This window comes from Anopheles cruzii, chromosome 2, assembly GCF_943734635.1.
Source record: "Anopheles cruzii chromosome 2, idAnoCruzAS_RS32_06, whole genome shotgun sequence".
NCBI lineage: Eukaryota > Metazoa > Arthropoda > Insecta > Diptera > Culicidae > Anopheles > Anopheles cruzii.
In genome coordinates, this window is record NC_069144.1 from 6888422 (window position 1) to 6906622 (window position 18201).

Sequence of the window (18201 nt, forward strand, 5' to 3'; positions counted from 1 at the left end):
GTGTGTGTGTGTGTGCGTAAGGCTTTGTGCACTCGTTGTGAAAACGTAGACCACCCGCCGAACCCGATGTGTGTTTGTGTGCGCCTGTGACGGACCCTGCTGCTGTGGCCAGAGGATGGCAGAAGGCAAATCACGTGTACGGCGCAAGGATACCCGGGGTTGTGTGCGTAACGGTGGAGCAGCTGTGAATGAGAAGAGAGACACTTGTGTGTGTGCGTCACACGATGCGAACGGTGCGTGCCGAAAGGATACCCTTTTTGGGTGTGTATGTGACGAGTGTCCCAAGTGTATTTCCGTCTGAATCGCGAATTGATTTCATCTTCCCATTTTCTTTCGTTTTCTTGCTCTTTACAATATTGTTTTGGATTCGTGCGTGCAGTGGTCAGTAGAAGCTAAATGAGCCATATATTCCATTCCAGCCAAGTGTGTGGTGTTGTGCACCGTATTGCGAGTGTCAGCGGTGGTAAAGGAAGGTGCAACCCCTATAGGTGCTTGTGTGCGTAACAAAAAGTGGCAAAAATAGGTGGAAAAGGAAAATGAAACATCTCTCGGGGGCAGCAGCTGCCAAACAGGATCCTTGAGGATCGCGCTGATAGGTTGCCAAAGAAATCGAGTCAGCCTTGTTTGTCGCGCGTTGTTTGGCACGAAAGCAAAAAGGCCACTTTGCACTAATTTCATTGCAATTGGTCGAGTGAGCGTGTGTGTGTGAGTGCGTGCGTCCGTCGACAGAGGTGTGTTCCCATGTGTGTGCGGCAGGATAACGAAGCAGAGAGCTGCGTTTGAAGCAGCAGCAGCAGCACCTTTTGGATCGTGGCGCTGTGCATATTGTGTGCGAACACGGTTTCGGGACGACTCCGAGAGCCGGCTGTGGTAGTAGTGCACCGCTACTACCACCATCAAACGGCACAGCAGCAGCAGCAGCAGCTCAAATAAAGTGTGTAGAGACGCAGGAAGCGGTGAAAGCACGGCCTGCTCATCATCAGCAAACAAGCGCCTCTCTTGTGTGTCGTCAGCTGTTGTGTGTGCCGTGCGAGGCGAAGCCGCAGGATATAGGGCGCACGAAGGATCGGCCTACGAGCGTCGCGACAACCCCGGGAATTAGAGAGACACAGAAAAAGGACGATTAACAAAAACGGCGTAAAATGATGTGGTAAGTTTCGGAGGACAACTCCGTCACAGTCTCTGTCGGTCTAAATGCGATGCGAGATTTAATTTAATCTAATTTGGTTCGGTTGGTATGTGAGGTTAGATTTACGATCGGAGCTATTCTTTTATTATTTGTAAAAATTGATTCCCAATTAATATATCCTCTTGTACTATCTCTCTCTCTCTTTCTTTATTGTAGTGGAAGCATAATTGTCACAAAATCCTCTTTCTTGTTGAAACTTTGGCTGCCCTATTTTTGAACACTGCGCTTGGCCGGTTTGGCGGCGGTCTCTTTACTCTGTGCTAATTTTCGAAATAATAATTTGCAATATTCGTCCTGCGCTTGTGCAAACAAATGGCCCCCTACTAAGGCCCCTTCTACACCCTTTCGGGAAGTGAACCATTTTCCACACCGATTTTCGTCATGTGGCGAAAACAATAGTAGCTCAGGAACAAACGCGGTCCCCTTCGAAAAGAAGACCGACAGAACGGCGGCCGGCTCCGACAACATATTTGTAATTTGCGCGACAGCAAGTTTCCGAAGATCACGGGGGAAGGGCGCGACCAACGGGCCAACGCTCCTCGTGTGCTGTCCTTGACAGTAAAAACCAATTACCTTTAAGCAAGAGGAAATCGATCGAGCGTGAGTGTGTGTGCCGAGCAGGGCAGGGTGTCGGAGCCGGACACAAAAGGGCACAAAAAATCCTGCAATGCATGACGCATATGACGTTCCCCTGCAGAAAGAGCGGGCGTCGGGACGACCCTTAAAGGCCCTTCGCGTTGCTCTCTACCCGGAAACGAAATAACACCCAAAAATGCACCCCTCGTTAGGTTATTCGCTTAATAGCCCTTAATTTATTGTTATTTGTTTTCCTTTTCTAACACACCTACACCGACATTCTCAATTACTTTCGTGCTGTTAGTTCCGAGGAGCAAATGAAGAGATATAATTCTTTCGAGTATCAAGGCGCTAATTCACACAATTTTTTTTCGTTCTAGCGAGCAAAGTATCATCGGGGCCCGGGCCTCGGTCATGGTGTACGACGACGTGCAGAAGAAGTGGATCCCATCGGGCAGCTCGTCCGGCCTGAGCAAGGTGCAGATCTTTTACCACCAGCAAAACAACACGTTCCGCGTCGTTGGCCGGAAGCTGCAGGACCACGAGGTGGTCATCAACTGTGCGATCATCAAGGGCCTAAAGTACAATCAGGCCACCGCCACGTTCCACCAGTGGCGTGACTCTAAGTTCGTGTACGGACTGAACTTTTCCAGCCCTCAGGATGCGGAAGCGTTCGCCCGCGCCATGATGCATGCGCTCGACGTAAGTTTGACCCGCCCCCCGTAATTGATGATCTGTTCAACCTATTTTTACGATAAAATACCTGTACACATTCGGTAGGTCCTGAGTGGACGCGTCCCGCCACCGTCCGGCATGCAGACGACCAACCCGAACCCGAACCAGATGGCGGCGTACGAGGAGGACATGGGCTACCGCACGATGACGCGCGAGGATGCGGCCATCATGCAGCAGCAGCAGCAAATGACCAGCCAGCCGCCGGGCGTGGGTCCTCCACAGCCACCACCCATCACGATACCGGGTCCGGGGGGCGGTGGCGGCATACTGTCCCCGCAGACGCCCACGTCCCAAACGTTGCCATCGCAAGCCACGCAACAGCAGCAGACCCATCACCGTACGAATAGGTGAGTCCCCGGCCCCGGGGAAGCAGCACCCTGACTGACCGGTGAAGCGTCGAAATGATTGATGTTTGTCACTTCCGGGAGCAAAAAAAACGGAGCGATTCCACTGATTTTCAGGAAAGATCCACCAACACCGTCGAATATGTGCCGAAAATTAATTCACAATTTACAACAACGGACTGCAGCCGATTGTTGTTGGTGGAATCAACCGAAAAATTCGGCATCCATCCTGCCCGGGGTGTGGCGCACCATCCTGGAATCCGGGAATATTCCGGTCGCTCCCGTGGGGCAGCAGCAAATTCTTGTGCCAACTTTTCTGGCCTTCCCATTCGCCATTCGCGTCGTCGTCATCATTCCTTTCCGTTCCGTCTCACACACAGCCACACGGCTAGCATTTTGCTCTCCGGTGCTTAACATTCCCGTCACTCTCTCGGCCCCCGAACCGGTGGGCATATCGGTTACATGCAGATGCATGCCTGCCTGCCTTTAGACTGACCGGCAAGAGAAGGCCAGGTGTGGTGCGGCGAGAGAGTTCCGTTTCCGCCCGTCGTCGCCATCGTTAGCGGGACGAGTACGTGAAGTTTGGCGTCTGTCTAATGGCGATCGCGCGTACTGCGCCAGCTCCGGATGCTCGTTCCGTCGAAGAATGCATCTTTCCGATTCCGATAGCATTCTTTCGTTGCGTTCCTACCATACACCCCGCTATGGCGCTGCAGTTGCACTTTTGGTGCAATGTTCGCCGTCGGAGGTTTTCCGAGTTTTGTTACAAAAAATGGAGCAGTATTTAAAATCGAAACAAGAGAAATTAGATGCGATGTTGTTTTTCGAAGGGTTCGGAATATGCGGATCGGATCACAACGCCGTTCAGCTGTGGCCAAATGGGCTGTGTTGGGCAACCACTTAGTACTTTGGCGCTGCACATGCTGTTGGCTGGCCAATTGCACCAATAATCGCACCCGGGGCTGGCCGCGGCGCCTGATGACGGCGACCAGCACCACCATCACGTATCATCATCTCAACCGGAACCGGAACAATCCTTGGCGAATGGGGAGCGCGCAACACGACGAGAATGTAATCGTTTTATTTGTGCAAAAATCATCGGCCTTCGGTGCACGGCGGCGGTCCACGGCCGGCCCTTGTGAGGGGCGCGGTGGCCACGGCGATCTGCATTTTGCGCTTTCCCTTCTCATGATGATCCGCGTTCCGAAAGTATCAGTGCGCCGTTGTCTTCAATTATGGAAATTGAGGTCTAGAAAGGCCATTATTGTTGGTTTTTTTTTATTTATTGTTACTCTCTCTCGATCTCTTGCGCTCGAGCTTAATTTGTGCAACGATCTGCGTTTTACAAAGTGATCAGAGTGTGTTGTTCACGCGTCAGCGTTTAAGGTAGGGATGCCGCCCATTGGCCAGCCGAGGGGAAGGTTTAATTTATGGTTGAGAACCTGACTCCGGCAAATTCTGGGTTGATTTGTGAAGGTTTCGTAGACGAGGAGAGAGATGAATATAAAAAGTGTCAACCGGTCTGCTGATGTCCTGGATAGAAAATGGACACTAAGTGGCACTTTTCTGTCACGATTACTGAGACATCAATCAGGGGACCGCGCTTGTCTGGCGTGGCGTGCTGGTCTAGACCGGAGCAGGTTGTGCTGAAGAGACCCTCAATTGCATCGCTGCACAGAGCGCCACTCTACCGATTGTGAATGGTCAGCGAAACAAGAGAAATAAATTGGAAATTTGTTGTGTCGCCACAAGTGGGTCCGGTGGTCGGTGGCCGACGCCGCCGCCAGGTCCTAGACGTATCAAGGATGCATTTTTTTCACTTCCCTTCGCTCGGTCTGCTGCATAATGCTGCGGCGGCCCTCTTCTTTCCATGTTGATGGCGATAGGAACCGTTTCAACGGCCACGAGCCCTTATCAGCGCGCAGCCCACAGTGGATTTCGTGCACTGCCACTCCAGGGCACGGTTTATAGATTGGAAGACGAATTGGAATTGAAACAAGAATAGAAGCGGCAACGGAAAAAATCGGAGGAAAGATAAAAAAACCCAGAAGCGCGCCCGCCCGAGTGAAGTGGGTTCGTTGAACTTTCTCCCTTATCACGGGCGGCGCTCCCTGCTGGAGAGTGGTACGGTCCCGGACGGATCGGGCCTTTCTGATGGATGATGTCTTGGCACACACAGGGAAGTCGAGCCCGAGAAAGCCATCGGACGTCTTACGTGCGCCCGATTGTCTTACGATAGATAGTCGTTCGTTAAACCTGGGGCCACCGATATCCGAGGGCGGCGCTGTGGGGCGTAAGTGTCCATCGAAAAAATTTCTGCTCGGAACTCGGTTCCTCTGCTCTGCGGTTGCATCAGCCGCCGGGCCCTTGACAGAAGCGTCTCTGCGCGCCCCGGAAGGAAGAAGGGCGAACTAATCCAGAACTGATCGTGGAAGAGAGAGATAGGGAGCGAGCGAGTCAAGTGGATTGTCCTCATGCTGCTAGGAGGGTAACCGCTGCTAAATTAGATAAAGATGCTTCCTCGGTCTGGTGTCCTATCTCGGAGGGTTTTTTGAACTCTCTCTGTTATAGTTTTTTGAACTCTCTGTCGGTTTGGTCTATGACCAAACTATTCTTTATTTTCAATTCTCGATTCCGTAATTCCGTAGTTCCGGAACGGTTAGTTGATATCTTTATTAAAATGCTTACAATTAATTACGTTGGGCACACAACGGACGGGGTCCGGTCACGACGAATCATCGGTTGATTTTTGTAGTTCATTTTAACGATCTGTGCGTCACGACCTTAAGGAATCAAACGATCCCAGTTCCATAGAAAAAAATCAATCTAGCCTGTTTGGCGCGAAATAGTGGAACAATTTAAATGGCCTACGCAGCAGCATCGCTCCAGAAGAAGATCGCGATCTTCGCACCCGCCGCGCATAACACGCACCAACGCCAACGCCAGTGTCCGAGTGAATTATTTTATTTTGCGCGCTCGCGCCAGCGATACCGATCGCCGCGTGGCGTGGCGATCACCACCAAGCTCCTCCAATCCACACTACGCGCAACCCGCCCCACGGGTAAAGTAATTCAATTTGCAACCACCCACAGGCACACATTTTACTCTCTTTCGCGCCCGATTCGACGATGCGTACGTTCGCGCATCTAATCAACATGCTTTTCGATGCTTTTTCCCTCGCGCTCACTCTCTCTATCTCTCCGTGGTCGGTGGCGCGTGTTGCCACCGCTCCGTGTTATTATGCTCTGGCATCGTAACCTGGTTATGCTAAACACACACACAGCTTTTTCCGCCGATTTTTCATGGTCATCCGATTTTTTGTTGTTGCTCCGCTTCTGTTTCCTGGATGTTCGTGTCCATCGAACGTGTCCCCCCGTGGTCTTTTTTGTGTTGGGCTCGCGAAGTTTGATAAGCTATTTAATATGTTTCCATTACTTTTTCATTGTAGCCTTTCGCGGGGCTGGCACTCGGCGGGAATTCCCGTAGTGTGCGAAATTGATGATCGCGGTGAGGTGAGCTCTCCCCGAGGAGAATTGGTCCAGCGACACGCTATTCTCCTGCGACCGGACACCTGATATGGTGCAAATGGTACAGAAAATGCGCTCAAAATGACTCCCCATTAGAGCGAGAGGAATGTCAATCAGTAATTTATGACCTCGCGCGCGCCAAGTCTCACAAATTAATGCACCCGGGGCTCCATTGCCACCATTCTATGCAAATAGCAATATCTATTTCGTATGCGACAACCACCACATCATTGGACACCGAGGGATGAGTCACCGCGCGACACTGCGCGCGAGAGGAAACTGCAATTGCAGCGCGAAGCGGACAGGCAGGAACCGGAAGGCAATCGAGACCGGGCGGCACGAGGGGGTGATGCGTGAAATATGACATGTTGGGAACGAACCTTCCACACACTTCCTGGTGCGCGCACGACGACGACATCGCGATCTCTGGTCTAGTTTTCTGCCCGGTTGTGACCCCTCGCAACAGACACACTTTCGCTTCAGTACGCCACGCGGAACACACGCCGCGATTGCTCTCGATGTTTCCATGGGCACCAGTAATTGTGCCGCGGGGCCAACAAAGAGATGTGAACCAAGACGGCGGATTTCTCACAGCATTTTTCGGCTGGCTCCGTCCAATGCACCGGAAAAGGCATCCTCGCCCCACCGACCGGTTCGTCTTTCTTCGCTTCTTTTGATGCATCATTAGCCGGGGCTGGGCTGGGCCGGGCCCGGGTCATGTTTCGCGTTCGCTCCCATTACAACACCCATTTGCTGGTGCGCGTGGCGGCGGCGGTGGCGTGGTCACCCCCAAGCAAACGGTGATTTCATAAGCGTTTCTTCGAACGCCGTGTTGTTGGTCGATGGATTGGGACCGAAATTAAATTACCGTCAATCAGTCGTCTGGCGGACATTTTGATTGATCAAACTCGGGGGGCGCACGTCGAGAGAGATCGATTTTTAACAGTCGACATCTCGCGGCGAGGACCAACAGCTGTGAACGCCTGGAACAAATGGAATGCGTTTTTGGGATGGATCAGTTAGCTCAGGAGGAGGATGGCTTAAGAACGTTCTATAGAAGGGTCCCCCAAGGAGATGAGAGATTGTTACAAATTTGTCCCACGCTTTCTGTGTTGATGATGATGGCAGACACACGCGCTCGGTCGGTCGGTCGCTACCCTCTTCACTGCCTTCGAAGCCCGTGTTGATTGAAAAATTAGCTCATAATGCGTGCGTACTTTCGCCCAACGAGTGGCTCGTACTAATCCGCTGTAGACGACGTAGACGGGGTTTTGTCCTTGGCGCTTTATTTCAACAAGTTGCTGATCGAGGATTGCCCGCCGGTCAAGGTGCGCAATTTGAGCGGGTTTTTTTTACTCGGTCCCTACTCGGTGAACCGATCACTCGATCATCACCTCGTTGAATAAAGTGAGTGCGCACGCGCGCGAAAAAGAGGGTTGGCGAACAACAACAAAAAACAATAACAAATGTGCGATAAATGATCTTACGCGCGGAGAAGAACGAAGAGCGACATAACGCACGTACGTCATTGGGGAAGTAACGCCCGTAACGGCTAGCGTGTTTGTTTACGGATCGGCTCCAAGTGTTATGTTTTGATAGGTGTGTGGGAAAGACTTTCAGGAAGCGGCACCGATGGGATGACGACCGCGCCTGGCATCTTAATAGAGAGATCGCGCACGCCATTCGTACGCGATCGTATGAGAGGATCGCGCCCTTACGTGAAAGCAAAACTTCAAATTGCGCCAATAATGTTGGGGAGCATTTTTTTCTCAAGGAAACAGTTCGCAACGGCGGAATGTAGAAGAATGTTTTGCCGATAAAACCCGTCGACGCGGGCCAATGCAGTTTCTTATGCTTTCACTCCGCCGACACACGAGAGGTTTATGTAAAAAGACGGTAATTAAAATCGCGAAACGTGGTGTGTGTGGCGCAGGGCCGCTGCCGCCGTCCCCGGTATGTTGTTATGCACAAGGCGCTTAAGATAATCTTCCAGAATACGTGCCCCGTGTGACGGGTAAAACGTGGATGGTTCGCGGAACAATATAGAGTGTGCGGTTGTGGGGCGATGAAAAACACGGCGAGAATGCTGATGATTTAATGACCCATTACTGGCTATGCGATGGCATCACCGTTTCGCGGGTTTTTCGGTAATTAAATTTACAACCTGCCATTCAGTGACGGGTTCGAGATTTAAAGATTGTGTCTATTAAGCAACGGATCACATAATCGATCGACTAGAGATTAGATTTACTACCGTGAACGAGGAAATGTAGCATCGAGAGGGGGTTTCCTGGGCCTGTTGACCCACCTTTCGATTGGAGGGGTCACACTAAGGGTCTTGCCCCGGAGCATAATTAACGGAAAAAGTGAGCACGTACCCAACCTCATTTCTAGTACACCGCGGCTTAACCAGAACATAATTTATGAGTTCTCTCATCATCAAACGACCCCGTCGACGATAAACGACCACCCAGCGTCCCAAGCGGAATGATTCATCACGCGGACGCGACAAACTAACGAGTTGCGGCGACCACAAGGAGGGAGAAAATAAAACCACAGAAGCCACACAAACAAGAACAAAGTCGAGCTTTCATTCTTCGTCCAATCCGGCCACGACGTCCAGCGGCCACGGCATCACAATTAAGATGGAAGTGGCCCGCACACTCAGGCCACAGAGAGAGAGAGAGGGGGCGCGAGGATCGGGGGCGCACAACAGAAACAATTGCGTAAAAGATGTGCGGCGTTGACACAGATTCACCGAAACACTCCCCGTCTGAGGGCGGTGCAACTTCCGGGTCTCCCTCGGGGGGTGGTTGTTGGCTCGTCTCGACACGGCGACGACAACTCTCGTTTACTTTGAAGATTTCTTATTTTCTCTCTAACAAGGTTAGAAAGGAGGAGCCCCCCAGCAAAACCCGGCCGCAGCATTCCTTCTCGTTGGCCGTGTAGGTAAAGAGTGACCACTGGGCACAGTGAGAAAAGAGTTCATAAAAATAGTGTTGCTGTTTGGGAAGTACACAGAATTAAGTTATCATACATATTTTAAGCATCTGAATACGGGTTGGGACCCCTGGAATGTACTGTGTAATGTAGCGCGTGACGGAACAGGAACCGGAACCTTCACGGCAACAGTTTCCTACGTTATTATCAATTCAGCATTTCATTAGCATGCTTGGCCCCTTTGGACCGGCCGGATGGTGGTCCGCCTAGTCGCTACGCAAGGCTCTCTCGCCGAGTGTTTTGTGCACTAAATTTTGCAAGATTAATGCTGCTGCACCTGAGAGAGGGACCTCTTACACAAAAGAAGGTCTCGACCATTGCTGCTGCTGTTTGTTTGCTTGTGGTCTTTTCCGCTGCATTTTGGTGGCCGTCAAGTGCAGGCCGTCGTCGTCGTCGAGAAGTGAAGCGGGTTTCTCTCCCATCCGTACACACTCTCCACTCCACACACTTGACCGACCGACCGACACCGGAAGTGGTCCACTTAAGTGGACGTAATGAACTCTCGGCCCGCCCGGTGCTGGTGGAACAACGCACTGGAAAACGAGCTGGCTTTTCTTTTCGCTTGCGCACCGGTCGCTGATGAAGTTCTTATTTGCGGAGTCTTTTTTTTTGTCTGCGGCTACCGTGAATTTCGTTGCGCTCGGGCTCTGAGGCACGTAAGAGTTTGGCAGTGTCACCGCCCTGAAAATAAACAGCTGTTTTACAATGTAACAAACCTCGACCCTCGGAGAGGCACGGGGCTTTCGAGAAAATGTGGAGTAGAATAATGACCCCCTTCTCTTTGCTACTTCGCTTGGGTTTAGGTTGCGCAAAGTCGTGTCACCGGTTCTCCGCTGTCTATTTACCATCGGCGGAAAAGGCAACGATCCGCTGATTCCAGCAGACAAGGAAAATGGTCTCTTTCTTTTTTTTGTGTGCGAATAAAATTGGTAAAATGTGTTTAATTTAAAACACACATTAATATTGATGATCATCAACCCCAAGAAGGTCAACATTCCTAAGCGCAATGGTGGCTTTAAGTTGTGTGTTTAATGTCAAATTTATTCTGTAGTTGGAGCGCTTCTTCGCCTTATTTTGTTCGAACATTTCATCTCTTTCTACATTTGAATGTTTGAATTAATTTTAATTTATCGTTTATTAATCTTTTTCGCATTCTTCACTTTGTGTTTTACTTTGTTTTTACCGCTTCTACTTGTCTTTAGTATTTTGTATCACTTATTTGCTTATTGCATTCTTGGTTCTAACTATCTCTGTTGTGTGCTCGAAGCGAAGGCATTTTATTTATAACAAACCGGAGACACTTCCACGCCGTGTGCTGCACATGCTTGTAATCATATGCATTCGTCACCGACCGGCCGTAATCGGCCGTTTCCTTCGCGCCGCGCGTATGTGTCTACTAATCACCTCGTGGCTACTTATTTGCCTCGCGGCGCTTACTCATACGCGAATTCCTGGATTACACCCCTGGTAGGTAGGTAGAGAAAGAAACCCCACGGCCGCGGTGGTTGTAACCTTTTTATCGCTATCCGTGGCAAACTTGCTGTGGCCATTCCGCGATGTTGCGCACTGTTTGTTGTGCGCCTCTTTGATGAGTTGACAGTTTGAGTCATTAAAGGCCTTACACGCGGTGGCGGCTGCTGGCGCATGTCGGATGTGTCTGGTGGGGTTCTCGGTGTACGATAAGATATCGCACGATATCTGAATGACATCCCCCCGATGGCAAGGGAACGCGCGCAGTCCAATGGGCGGGCAAAATCTGTGCTCCGATTTTCGCACGAATTCCAGACTACGTGGCTCACAACTTCCTGTGTGAGTCCCCCTTTGAGTCAAGACCTTTTCCACGGAGTAATTGCGATCTCTGGATTAGAGAGATGGTGGTGGTGGTAATGTGGGACAGCAAATGAAAGAAGACGGCCAGTTTCGGGCTGGACGATATAATAGTAGGAAGAAAAGCGACACTCATTACGCCGCGGGTCGCGCCTTTTACCTGCCTCGCGAATGGCGGGCCCGCGCGATCTAAATGCGATGTTCTTTTCGTGCCTTCGTTTGAAAGGATTGGTGGGTAACCCACTTTTCGCGTCCCATCATTATGCGCGCGATGCCTCCTCAATTTTTAGCCTCGATTCCCGGAGTCCGCGCCTGCCGTTTGCAAAGCTGAACGAGAAAAGCAGTGGACAATTATTTATCATTTAAATTAATGAGACTTTAACCGTTCGCGTGGGTATGTTTTAATCGTAGAAGGCGGTCTTCCGTTTGAGAGAACGATTATTGAGATTGCTACGCCGGTGGGGTTGGTTTAATTGGCCGTTTTTGGCCAGATTCAAATGGACACTACTCGGAGCGAGCGTCTTTTCTATGATCACTCTTGAGACTAAGAATATTTTTGACACCCATGGCTACTTCGATCGAAACGCACAACTGAATAAAGGGCCGTTTACACGTTGCGATATATCGCAGCAATCCCTTGTATGAAACCAATTGCCACGATATATCGCTACGTGTAGACAGGAAAAAAGGAACAAATTGCTTGTATACGACCAGATCGGCAGATCAAAAAAATTGAATGCGCCGAGCATCAATTTCGGTCCAATCTCCATACATGTGTGCGTGTGCTGACGGTGGATGAACATGTGTGCGTGTGTTGATGGTGGTTTGGCATGTTGTTTTGAATGTTTTTAAAGCAAAAGTTTAACGTGAGAATAATGGCTTCGCTTTAAAAGCCATTCCCTTGACCACCGTGACCGATTAGTACTCTTGGTACGTTATATTTTTTGCTTTGTAACCGAAACGCACAATCCAAAGGCAGACAAACACAGTGTTTCTTCCATGGCTGTTTCCATGACACCGAGATCTGCGATTGCAAATCGCAACGAATACATCGTGGCGTGTAGACGCTCCACCTTGGCTGCGATATATCGCTACGAATAATGGATACAAGGGATTGCTGCGATATATCGCAACGTGTAAACGGCCCTTAAGTTACAATTAGTCAGGGCCATCTATGCTGGAAGCGAAAAAAGATCTTGTTTGCTTCGCCATTTCTTATCATTCTTTTTATGTTGGTTTTAAATACTTTATTTTACATTATGTCACTCACCTAACGTTTGGTTTGGCATTGTTGAAATATTGGATCGAATGACGGCATCGCGCCACCGTCTTGTGCGGGTCACAAAATCCCCACACTCTGCTGCGCTCCTTGGTTCGGTGCAATGTGTATTTGATGGATGATGTGCCAAGGAAAATCTCTTACGCGCCCCGTGGCAGTTTCCCTGTCCCGCGTCCGGAGGAGTCCTACCGTAGCACCGGTTTCACGCTTAGTTAAAGCGCTCCACGCGGAGGCAAGGAAGGACACTGCCGGTCGTCGATGCTACAGAAGCCGTGTGCATATCTCGACAAACTCCTGCGGGGCGCTCTCGTCGTGCTCCAATTTCTTGTTTGGCGTGGCCATAGGAAGAAAAATTAAAATGCTTTTCGAATGGGAACAGAAAAATGGGTCGCACACCACCGACCGACAATGGTGACATGTTGTGTGGTGTGTGCCCCGACGATGGATGGACGTAGGCAAATCGCGTTAAATTTCTGCGCTCCAATTCTCACTCAGCCCGTGCTCCGGCGGGTGCTCAAGAGTAATCCGGGGCAGCCGCCGCTCCTTGGCCCCCACAGGATATTACACCTTATTCAAACCAATCCTTGGTGCCGTTCCCATTGTGGAAGTGTGGGCACCACACTCCTTGACTTTATGCCTTTCACCAGGACAAGAGTTCACTTAGCGGCAGAATGTTAAAGCACTACTCCGCCAGCCATCCACAACAGTAGTGCGGCATCGCGGGTCCATTATTGCTTGCGCTAAAAGCATTGTTCTAGTTCTAGTTGAGCTGCATTTGCTCCTGATCCTCAATGGTAAAAGTCCCACTGCACTGGTTTTGGGGGGAATAGATTCTTTTCTTCAATGTTTTCCACCGTGTGCGCGGCCAAAAAAAGGGCCCCACTACCACTGGGGTCGGATGTTATGTAAACTGATGCGGCCGGCGATGATTGTTGTTGTAACCCAGTGAGCGAACCGACCCCATACGGGATGGAAGATGGAAACCATAAGGCGCGGCGCGTAGAGTCTTCTGTGGGTGCTCGGTGTGTTGTGGGGATGCGAAATGACCCCCCGCCGGTGTCGAAGGGGTGTGTTGCTCCCGCGAGTGGGCGAGAGTATTGATTAATGCCTAGCCTTACCCTCTCGTAAAATGATGGCAAACCACCACGGTCCTGTGCGTGCGTGCGTGTAAATGTCTTTTGGGGCCCACGAACCCCAAGTGTGTGTGTGGTGGTGCAAAAGGGCGTGTAGGGCGCGCAGGAAAAACAAAACTTTCCACATGATTCATGGAAGCGTAAACACATTAAACTGCTGAACTGAACCCCGTGTGCCACTACGAGACACGCAGAGACTAGCTCGCGCCAAATGAGTCGCGTAAACGCGAAGCGGCGTTCGTCCGGTTCTCGATGTTGCCGCTGCGATGTGTTGTTGCCAAAGAGTTGTGGACCCCGTTTTTTAAACAATCGGAAAAGAGTCCGATCTGCTCCGCGCACGTGTGTGTGTCTTTTCTTTGAATTATTTAAAAAAAATAGTGGCCCATGGCACAAGAAAGAACTACCCTACCGCGAATGGAGACCTCAAACGGTTTCTCGACCGCGCTTTATTCTTGCTCTGTGTGCCGTCATGGGAAAACATGGTGATTCATTTGATCCGGTTTTAAATAACTGCTTTTTAGTAACAGTTTCCTAAATTTTTTCGCTAATTTCGGGGCCGTTGCAAGTTGAGGAACTGATCATGCCTTTTGTCAGCCACACATGCCTCTCGAACATTGGACTAACATTTCAGCTCAATCAATTCACTTCTGAAGGTTGTGGCGTAAATCGCCTTTCTCATTGGGTCCGTAATTAAAAAGAATCAATTACACATATCAGGTTGGCTAAAAAGTAATCCATTATTTTTTCGGTAGATGCCTTTAGTGATCGATATCTTCTGAAGTATTTATCGTACAGTTTCAAGTTTAGGCTCGTTTTAAAGCTGATACTTTACACATAAAAAAATGCTTTATTGTTCTTTGTTTGTTCTATTCGTTTGTGAGTTACAGGATGTTAACAATGGAGATCAACGCGGAGAAAATTCGGTACATTTTAAATTCTTTGTCCGATAAAGGCGAAAACTCAAGCTAGGCCACTGAAATTTCGCATGGTGTTCATGGTGCCGATACTCTAACAGCTAGCTGGGTGAAATTTTGGTTTCGTTGACACGTTTCAGTTATTTTTTATGTCAAAGCCTAGGCAGACACGTCATCCAAAATGTCGATAAAATCACAGAAATAATCAAAGTAGATCGGCATGTTAGTAATCAGAGCATCGACCAAGGGCTAAAGATAAACTATCAAATAGTTTTAAGCCATTTGCTTAAAGCTGGATTCACAAAGAAGGTCGATGTTTGGGCGCCACCCTATTTACATAAAAAACATGATGGCCATATGTACAGTTTTGGCCCAACGGAATGAAATCGAACCATTTCCTAAACGGATGGGTACTGGGGATGAGAAATGGGTCAATTACGACAATATTGTGTGAAATCGGTCGTGGTCTAAGCGTGGTGAAGCAGCTTAACCTGTGGCCAAACCAGAAATAACGGCTAGGAAGGTTCTACGGGGTATATGGTGGGACTTGAAAGGAATCGTTTATTATGAGTCGCTTCCGTGTGGCTAAACAATAAATTCAGATCTCTACTACCAACAACTGCACGGTTTGAAGCTAATAATTGACCAGAAACGACCAGAATCGGCCAACAGAAGATGTGTTGTGTTCCATCAGGAAAACGAAATGTCACGCACGTCTTTAGTGACTCACCAGAAAGTCCGGGAGTTTGTTTGGGATGTTTTAATGCATCCACCGTATACTCCGGACCTTGCACTAAGCGATTGACACCTTTTTCGCGCATTACAAAATTTCTTGAGTGATGAAAAACTGAGATCAAAAAAGGATTGTGAAAATGGATTGCTCCAGTTTTTCACCAATAACGACTAAGTCTTTTACAAAAGATGAATGATAAGCCTATCTTTGAAAAAACAACAAATTTTCCAACAAAACGGTACATATTTGACGTAAATCGGACCATCGAAAGTATCTAATATAATGTTTTGAATCTCACCCAAAAATAATGGATTACTTTTTAGCCAACCTTATATTTTAAACTAGATTTATATCCAGTTCTTCCTGATGGAATCGGCCACCGAAGGTACTTCTATTCAGTGTTTAGTGCAATAGCGCACAACAAATAGGAAAATCATTCCCCCACAAACAAAGAATCACGGAAATCATCCACGGAAATTAATCCAATTACTGAGCGCGAGAACTGCGTGCGATGATGATGATGATGCTTGAGCTATGATGCTATGTTTTTTCTTTATGCGATCCGATTCCGAACGATTTCGTTCGAAAAACATAATTGGGAACAGCGCGCGGAATCAATAGCTGCTGCTGCTGCTGCTGCCGCACGCTCTGTTTTAGGTTTATTGGTTCATTTCATGCTACTTATGGTTTAATTAATTGATTTAACGCTTTTGCGGCCAGCCGACCGATCGTTTGGTTGGGCAGCATATTTTCTATGCGGACCCTTGTAAGTTTTCTCTCTTTCTCTCTCTGTCTTTCTGTTACCCTACAAATACCGCACTCAAAACAGAAGCTCCGATGTTCTGCTTTCGCCGGAACCAGAATCGGTTGCTGCCGGACCGAGAAAAAAAACGAAACCGGGGCAGATTATTCACCGTTCCGTTCTCCGCCGCCCGGTTGGGGACTGCTAGTCGTTGGGGCGCGCGTGGTGTTAGTTGAAAGCTTAAACCACCATGTTTTTGTGTTGTGCTGAAAGAAATCTTAAGTGGCCGCGCGGTTGTGGGTCTCAGATCGCCGGACGATTCCCACGCGACGACGGCCGGCTGATGGGAACTGCTTCGGAGCGAGCGTCAGCTTTTCGCTTAATTCTGCCAACCGGTGCCGCGCTTTTTTTGGCGGTAGGTGCAGAATCGCCGGTTCTTTCTCGATGCTTCGTGTACCGTGCTTTTTATTTTTCGGTGCCCCGGGTTTTTATTTTCTGTTTTTTCAACGAATCGTCATCGATTTTTGGAATGTTCTACAAAATCCAGAACCAGAACGATGGCGGGGGGAGGTTAAATATAGGTAACCCAAGAATGGAGGTGTCACGAGGCCCGTCAGTCGCAAACGGAGAATCGTTTCGATTTCAACAAAATCGCGACCTCTTAGCACACGCGACGTCGGTGGGCCGGGCCCGGCCCGACCGGAAACGATGAATCGATTGTCATCTAATTAACGTCCGGCGGGCGTCATCTTCTTCCAGAATCGAATCGTATGCGCGCGCGAACCAATCGATCACCATATCACCCGCAAGAACGGCGAGACCGTTTGCGCCATAAACGTTCGCTTCCGGTTCCGCCGGCGTGTGCGGTTTCATATGCCTTTTTGTGGATGTCATATTTGGCCGACGGTAGCGGCGGTAAGGAGGGAACCACGGTGACACGAGACAGGTCGGCAAGTCACGCTTTATGCTTTGATTCGCGCGGACCGCGCGCATTGTTTGTTTGTTTTGTTGTGTGAGTCACGCCAGCACTGACCGTTGGCTCTGTGGTGGTGATGGTGGGTTTACCGGATGAGCTGTGTCCAAAACCGGCAGCGACCAAACCCACCTTTTTCCCTGATGAAGACCACGCGCTTTTTTTACACCGCGCCGTCCGCCAGGGAAATCGTCTATTGTCTTTTGGACTGTTTTTGGTATTGTTATCATTTATCGTCAATCATTATGTTACTTAAGTACTAATTCCACTTTAAATTGATTTAAAATTTTCTAGAACCAAGTTTCCTGTTCTAAAGTACTTTAGAAACTGTATTAAAAAGGTTTTATGTCTACCCGAACGTTATTTTGTCAACTGACATCCTTTTTTCTGGGCATTTTCTATTGTTTGCATACGCGCATGTGATTTAATTTTTTGTGTTCCCTCCGCTCCGTACTTCATTTCAAAGGTTACTGAATGTTTACCTAACCTCATTGGTGATTTTATTGGCCGTCCGTCGTCAGGCCGCCCGTATCCGGATCGTTAGAACAATAGTAAAATAGGTTAACGATATGGGGAGAGGCCGATAGGAGAATGACCGATGCCACCTGGCCCCTAACGCCGCGCAGTGCCAAGCAGTCCCTCTACACCACGCCCTGCTATAGGCCTGTACTGGACTGGCGGTCCTCGTAGAAAGGGATGCGCGCGGCCTTCCGTGTTCCACTTTATCTTCTTGAGAAGAGCCATCTCTCTTCGCACGGGCCGTGCATGCAGAGAAAAATGCAGATTTTCCCATCTCTCCTTGGCTGCAACTAAACCCCCCCGGCCCGGCCTATTTCCAAACGTCCGCCTCGCGCCCGGAAGAAGGCCTCATCGCCTCCTTCGGAGGACGGTTGCTGCGCATTCGGTTTCGATGACCCACTAAAAGGCTCTTGGGGCGCGCGCTTCGGTGTGTGTGTTCGGTTGGCCAATGTTTTCCTCGGATCTGGTTTTCCCTATAGCTCCCTCTCGCTCTCTCGGGCCAAGTGTCCTGTCAACGGGGTCTTCTGGTGTTCCCGGTTGTCAGCGGCTGGAGCTCGACTCTCTGTTTTTCTTTGGCGACACAAGAGCTTTTTCTCTCTCTCTCTGTTGGGCTTTTCCGCTCTCTCTCTTCGATGTAATATCTGTCATGCGGGATTTTTGGGGCTCTCTCGCGTTGTCAGAGTGTCCTGGTTTCAGGTGTGGCAGGGCTC

General features: G+C 49.5%; 1 protein-coding gene across 1 annotated transcript in view; it reads left to right on the forward strand.

Annotated features, from left to right (window-relative positions):
- Positions 1-1142: 1142 nt before the first annotated feature.
- The window catches only part of LOC128277107 (protein enabled), a 20966-nt gene continuing 3907 nt past the window's right edge, over positions 1143-18201 (forward strand). Inside the window, exons 1-3 of the mRNA XM_053015560.1 lie at positions 1143-1150; positions 2146-2467; positions 2546-2847. Of these exons, the coding sequence (XP_052871520.1) occupies positions 1143-1150; positions 2146-2467; positions 2546-2847 (632 nt within the window). The remainder of the gene's footprint in view (positions 1151-2145; positions 2468-2545; positions 2848-18201) is intronic.